At 56.3% G+C, this 7,219-nt stretch overlaps 1 protein-coding gene across 1 annotated transcript; it reads right to left on the bottom strand.

Moving 5' to 3' along the window:
• Nucleotides 1-2,293: 2,293 nt before the first annotated feature.
• LOC119358315 (cytochrome P450 94C1-like) lies at nucleotides 2,294-3,876 on the bottom strand. Its single transcript, XM_037624923.1, has one exon. It carries the CDS (start codon nucleotides 3,874-3,876, stop codon nucleotides 2,428-2,430), a length of 1,449 nt encoding a protein of 482 aa, XP_037480820.1. The 3' UTR covers nucleotides 2,294-2,427.
• Nucleotides 3,877-7,219: the final 3,343 nt, after the last annotated feature.

Here is a 7,219-nt window from a genome sequence, read left to right as displayed (position 1 = left end):
GATGTTGTTCCTTGTTGGAACATGGAGATGTTGTTCCTTGTTGGAACATGTTTACTTGTTGGGTTATCACAATATATCTTATTTAATTAATGCATCTATATACTTGGTAAAGGGTGGAAGGCTCGGCCTTATGCCTGGTGTTTTGTTCCACTCTTGCCGCCCTAGTTTCCGTCATATCGGTGTTATGTTCCCGGATTTTGCGTTCCTTACGCGGTTTGGTAATAATGGGAACCCCTTGACAGTTCGCCTTGAATAAAACTCCTCCAGCAAGGCTCAACATTGGTTTTACCATTCGCCTCCTAGCCTTTTCTTTCCCTTGGGTTCTGCAGACTCAAGGGTCATCTTTATTTAAACCCCCGGGCCAGTGCTCCTCTGAGTGTTGGTCCAAACTAGAGCACCGTGCAGGGCCTTCCCTTGGCAACTTGGGTTACGTCAGCTCCTGTACGCTTAGCTTATCCGGTGTGCCCTGAGAACGAGATATGTGCAGCTCCTATCGGGATTTGTCGGCACAACGGGTGGTCTTGCTGGTCTTGTTTTACCATTGTCGAAATGTCTTGTAACCGGGATTCCGAGTCTGATCGGGTCTTCCCGCTAAAAGGAATATCCTTCTTTGACCGTGAGACCTTGTCATGGGCTAAGTTGGGACACCCCTGCAGGGTTTTGAACTTTCGAAAGCCGTGCCCGCGGTTATGGGAAGATGGGAATTTGTTAACATCCGGTTGTAGAAAACCTGAAGTTGACCTTAATTAAAATACATCAACCGCGTGTGTTACCATGATGGTCTCTTTCCGGCGGAGTCCGGGAAGTGAACACGGTGTTGGAGTAATGTTTGACGTAGGTTGTTCTAGGATCACTTCTTGATCATAGTTTCTCGATCGTGCTTTGCCTTCTCTTCTCGCTCTCATTTGCGTATGTTTAACCACCATATATGCTAGTCGCTTGCTGCAGCTCCACCTCATACCTTTACCTTACCCATAAGCTTAAATAGTCTTGATCGCGAGGGTGCGAGATTGCTGAGTCCCCCGTGACTCACAGATACTTCCAAAACCAGCTTGTAGGTGCCGTTGAACCATGCAGATGATGCAACCAAGCTCAAGGAGGAGCTCTATGAAGATCATGTTCTTTATGTTGTTCCGTTTTCCAGTTGGTCAGTAGTGGAGCCCAGTCGGGTCGATCGGGGACCTTGTCACATTTGGGGTTCTTCTTTTATTTTGGTTCCGTAGTCGGACCTTGATTGTATTTGGATGATATAATGCTTTATTCATGTATTGTGTGAAGTGGCGATTGTAAGCCAACTATGTATCTTTTCCCCCTATTGTATTACATGGGTTGTGTGAAGATTACCTCACTTGCGACATTGCTTTCAATGCGGTAATGCCTCTAAGTCGTGCTTCGACACATGGGAGATATAGCCGCATCGAGGGCGTTACAGGTGAGTGGCGGGGCTCTCTCGGTGGCGCGGCTTGGTTCTTCGTGGAGGAGCGGGTCCGTCCGTCGCAAGGCCAGCCTTTGGAGTGGGTGTAGGCAGTTGCGGACGGTCATGGACCCTGCCGGAGGTGGGGGTGGCTGCAGTCTCTTGTTCAGGCTGGGAGTTGGTGCGGTGGCCGGGTTCTTCTTGGTCATGCAGCTGGTCGTCGGTCCTCAGCTTTGCGGCTACTTCGACTTAGAGTTGCGGTGGCGGCTGTGCGAGGCAAATTGGACGGTGTAGCCCATTTCCAGGAGGCGTGGTGATGTGCGTTTGCGCGGATGAAAATCCTGCTTGGCTTATGCCGGGCCGGCGGCGATGGCACCTGTGGGTTTCATTTTCTTCTTGAAGGCGTCGCCGAGGTGTGTGCGCCATGCCCCTCGCTCACTTGGAGTTGGTGGCTGTCTCCGGGCGAAAGCCTCGATTCGATGTTGGATCGGCACATTGGCGGCGTCCTCGACGTCGTATCTCTGTTGGGAGCTTTGTGTGTGGAGACATGGTCGGGTTCTTATTGCTCTCCTTCGGTGTTCACCGCTGTCCTCTGTTGATTCTTTGCGGCGCTATGTACGCTCATCGCTGGTGTCTTCAAGAAGGTGCTTCTCTTAGATCGGAGCAAGTCCCGCCTTCCACTTGCCATTTCCTCTTAGGCGCTCAGAGTGGATGGTGCGTCGACAAGCGATGTTCTATGGAAAGTGGTGGTCTTCGGAGGTGTCCGGCGTCGATCGAGATGCGGTGTGTGTGTCAGCTGAGGATAGGCTCTTCTGTGTTGTAGCTTGCTTTGCGGTGTTGTCCGCTTGTAATCTTGGTCGTGAGTGGTGTGGTGTGTGCTACGCTCGTTGTTCGTAACGAGTGGTAGCTTCTTGTAATTTCATTTCTGCCTTCTATAAAGCTATGGTACGCCTAAGCGTACTCTCAAAAAAAAACTGTAAATCAAGCATCAATTAATGCACGCACGCTAAAAACTACTCTGCGGTCTGCATCGAAGCGCGCTTGATCCTCACTGGGAGCCCGCCGCTGATGGACGCCGTGAGCCCCGGCACAAACGTTGGCGCCCAGCCCCTACGGCCGTTCTCTCCGACCACGTCCACGTCGAACGCCTTCACCACGGCCACGCCGACCGCCTTCATCTCAGTTATGGCTAGCTCCTTGCCGAGGCACACGCGGAGGCCGGCCTGGAACACCGGGTACTTGTACAGGTTCACCAGCGCGAACGAACCGCCGGGTCCGGTGAGCCACCGGTCGGGGCGGAACTTCTCGTAGTCGGCTCCCCAGATGCTCGGCATGCGTCCCATGGCGTACGGGTGGTACATCACGCGTGACTCGCCGTCCACGTAGGTGCCGTCCGGGAGCACGTCGGCGGCGGCGCAGAACTTGGAGTCGAACTGCACCGGCGGGAACAACCGCATGTTCTCGAACAGCACTGCGTGGGTATAATGCAGGCTCATCAGATGCTCATAGGTGGACGGCTTCTCGCCGCCGGCCTCCGCGCGAATGGCAGCCGCGACTTCAGGGTTCTTGTGCAGGTGGATGAAGAGCGTGGTAAGCGCGGAGGCGACCGTATCCCGCCCGGCGAGAAGGAAGCTGACGACGATGTCGCGGAGATACTTGTCGTCCATGGCGACGTCCGAGGCCATGAAGCGGGACAGGAGGTCGTGGCTGTTGTCAAAACCCAGACTCCGCCGCTGCAGAATCATGGCCGACGCGAGGTCGTCGACGAGCTTGATGGCCTTCTTAAGCTCCCTCTCGGACCCAATGTTGAGCATCCGCTTCATCTTCCACACCAACGGCGAGGCCGCGGCGCCCCGCATGGCGCAGAACCGCGAGGCGGCGTCGAACGCGTTGGCTAGGTCCGACATGGGCATGTCGAGGTCGAGGCAGCCCGGGTCCAGCCCGAAGGAGATCTTGCAGACGGTGTCGAAGGCGAACCGCCGGAACACGTCCTGGAGGTCGACAACCTTGCCCTTGTCGGCGGCGTCAGCCAGGACCGGCAGGAGGCGCGTCTCCACCTCCTGGGCGATGATCTTGTAGGCGTAGGAGCGCACGGTGACGCTGCCGAGCTCGAGGCTGGCCATCTTGCGCTGGTGGCGCCAGGCGTCGCCGTCGACGTTGAAGATGCCACCGCCGAGGAGATCGCCGAGGAGCGCGGCGAAGCGCCTGCCCTTGGGGAAGTTGTCGAAGCGGGTCTTGAGCATGTACTCGACGTTGGCCGGGTTGGCGGTGACGGTGCAGCCGAGGACGTGGACCTGGACGGTGCCCGTCGGCGACTCGCGCAGCAGGTGCGCGTACCAGTCAGCGAGATTGGTGAACTCCTTGGCCCACGACCCCGTGAGGTAAGCCCGGCACACGTGACAGCCGCACCAGGGGTTGGGCCACCGGCGGACGAGCAGGAGCACCGCGCCGAGCCGCACCATGTATAGCTTCTGTACCTATGTACGTATTGTAACAGAACCATTATATATAATGAGATAAGCCACCCCTAGAGGGTTGGGCTGGTTCCCAAAACTTATTGTCTTACATGGTATCACGCTAGGTTACAATCGCTTCCGCTTCTAAACCCTAATACCCGCACCGCCGCCGCAGCCGCCGCCGCCTTCACCGCCGCCGCCGCGCCACCGATCGCGCCGCCGCCATGTCGAGCGCCGCCACCACCGGTTCCACTGCTGCGGGCTTCCTCCCGGCCTCTCTTGCGGCTCTGCTCAACCTCCCGCTTCCGATCGGGACAAGGAGCATCGGCTCCGTCTTCTCCACGCCGCCGGCGCCCTCGCTCGGGCGTGATCTCGTGGTCCACACCGCGGCGCCGCCGTTCGCTGCGGACTCCGCAGGCGTCGTCCCGCCGCTCCTGCCGCAAGCGGATCACACCGCCCCGCTGGCGGGGTTGGCGGCGTCCGCCCCGGCTGCGGGCCTTGCGGCGTCCGCACCGGCCGTGAGCTTTGCGGCACCCGCCCTGGCTGCGGTCCCGCCTCCTCCCGCATCGGCTTCGGTGCCTCCGGCTGCCTCCATGGTGTTTGCACCCCAGGCAGCCTCCTCGATGGGATCGTCTTCGCCGCCGCCGTTTCACTTCGGTCATCTCATCACCATCAAGCTCTCCGCCGACAACTACATCTTCTGGCGTGCGCAGGTTCTCCCGCTCTTGGGGAGTCACTACCTGCTAGGCTACGTCGACGGATCGCTTCCCTGCCCACCCGCGCTGGTAGACAGCGTGCACGGTCCGGTCTACAATCCGGCCCATCGCGTCTGGACGGGGCAGGACCAGGCGAACCTCTCCTCCATCCAGGGGTCGCTCTCGCCGGCAGTTGCCGGCCTTGTTGTCTTCGCGAAGACGTCTCATGAGGCCTGGACCATCCTTTTGCGCACCTTTGCAGCGCAGTCCCAGGCTCGTGTCTCTGCACTCCGTCGTCAGCTTGGAGAGTGTCAGAAGTTTGACTCCACTGCCACTGAGTTCTACAACAAGGTCAAGGGCCTCGCCGACACATTGGCCTCCATTGGACAGCCCCTAACCGACTCCGAGTTCAACTCGTTTATTGTCAATGGTCTTGATGAGGAGTATGATGCCTTAGTCGAGATCATCAACGAGCGGGGCAACTCGACACCCATGCTGGCACACGAGGTTTTCTCTCGGCTCCTTCTCACTGAGCAACGGGTCGAGACTCGCCGCACCAGGGGCACTGGCTCCCTCTCGGCCAACGCCGCCACCAAGGGTGGCCGCTCTTCTTCATCACCCCGGTCTCCCTTGGGGCTGCCACCGTCGCCCGCCTCGGCCCCCCACCTACTGCGACCTTACCGGGGGCTGGTGGTCCACGTGTGTGCCAGCTTTGTGGCCGCGATGGGCACTGGGCCTCCAAGTGTCATAAGCGCTTCCAGCGAAGCTTCCTTGGTCTTGGCAATGACGGCAAAGATACACGCAACAATGCCCGTCGGGTCGCCATGGCTGATCGTCCCTCGCCGCAGAAGCAACAGGGACACACTCAGTCCTACTCCATCGATCCACACTGGTACATGGACTCTGGGGCGACAGAGCATCTGACCAGCGAGATGGGGAAGCTTCACATTCGTGAACCCTATCATGGCTCCGACAAGATCCACACCGCCAATAGAGCAGGTATGCACATCTCTCATATTGGTCAAGCATCTCTTCTCACTAGACATGCCAATAGGAGTCTTCAGCTTCGCAATGTTCTTCGAGTTCCATCTGTGACCCGTAATCTTCTTTCAGTTCCTAAACTCACACGTGATAATAATGTGCTTTGTGAATTTCACCCTTTTGATCTTTTTATTAAGGATCGGGGCACGAGGGACATTCTTCTTAGTGGGCGGTTGTGCCAGGGCCTCTACCGTCTGGAGCATCCTGGCGTCGCCCGTGTTTTCAGTGGAGTTCGGGTCTCTCCGTCATAGTGGCATGCTCGTCTTGGTCACCCGGCCACACCTATTGTCCGTCATATTTTGCGTCGTCATGAGCTTCCTAGTTTGTCTAGTAATAAAGATGTAGCAGTGTGTGATGCTTGTCAGCAGGGGAAGAGTCATCAACTTCCTTTTTCGGAGTCCAGTCGTGAGGTGAAACATCCTTTAGAACTTGTGTTTTCAGATGTATGGGGTCCTGCTCAGACTTCTGTCGGTGGTCATAATTACTATATCAGTTTCGTTGATGCTTATAGTCGTTTTACCTGGCTTTACCTTATTAAACGCAAATCTGATGTGTTTGATATTTTTGTCCAGTTTCAAAAACATGTTGAACGTCTTCTCAAGCACAAAATTGTTCATGTCCAGTCGGACTGGGGGGGCGAGTATCGCAACCTCAACTCCTTCTTTCAGTCGCTTGGGATAGCTCATCGTTTAGCATGTCCACATACACATCAGCAGAATGGTTCAGTCGAACGTAAGCATCGTCATATTGTTGAAGCTGGTCTTACTCTTTTGGCCCATGCATCTGTTCCGTTTCGGTTTTGGAGTGATGCTTTCACCACCGCATGCTTTCTCATCAACCGTACTCCCACTCGTGTTTTAAACATGAAGACTCCCATTGAGGTTCTCCTTAATGAACAACCTGATTATACCTTTTTCAAGGTATTTGGGTGTGCTTGTTGGCCACATCTTCGTCCATATAATAAGCGCAAGCTTGAGTTTCGTTCTAAGAAGTGTGTTTTTTTTTGCTATAGCTCTCTTCATAAAGGTTACAAATGTCTTCATGTTCCCACTAATCGTGTCTATATATCTCGGGACGTCGTGTTTGATGAGCATGTTTTTCCCTTTGCCAAACTTCCTGTGTCCACTGTCGAACCACCATCTCTGCATTCATCCTCTGTTGCTTCTGACCAATTTGATGATGTTGCATACTCTCCTTTGCTGTTACCTAACCATGGTGCAGGAACCGGACGTGGGGCTCGTTTGGAGCTTTTGGAGGATTCACCATCATCATCACCGCCTTCTGATGGGCACGTTGATCGCCCTATGTTGCATGGCATCGATTTGCGTGCCCATGCATGGTCACCCGAAGAGCCCGTCGCGCCGAGCATCTCCACTGCTCGGTCCGTTACGCCAGCGACCGCCGAGTCTCCAGCGGCTCGGCCCTCTTCGCCAGCGGCCGCCGAGTCTTCAGCGGCTCGGCCTGTCATGCCGTCTTCGCCCGCGGCTCGGCCCGTCACGCCGTCTTCGCCTGCAGCTCGGGTCCGCGACGCTGTCCTCACGTCGCCTTCATCCGCGGATCGGCCCGCGACATCGGCCGCGCCACGGCCCACTATGCCGGCTCGCCATCGGCCC

The sequence above is a fragment of the Triticum dicoccoides genome, chromosome 2A (assembly GCF_002162155.2).
Source record: "Triticum dicoccoides isolate Atlit2015 ecotype Zavitan chromosome 2A, WEW_v2.0, whole genome shotgun sequence".
Lineage (NCBI taxonomy): Eukaryota > Viridiplantae > Streptophyta > Magnoliopsida > Poales > Poaceae > Triticum > Triticum dicoccoides.
This window is presented reverse-complemented; position numbering and strand designations above follow the sequence as displayed.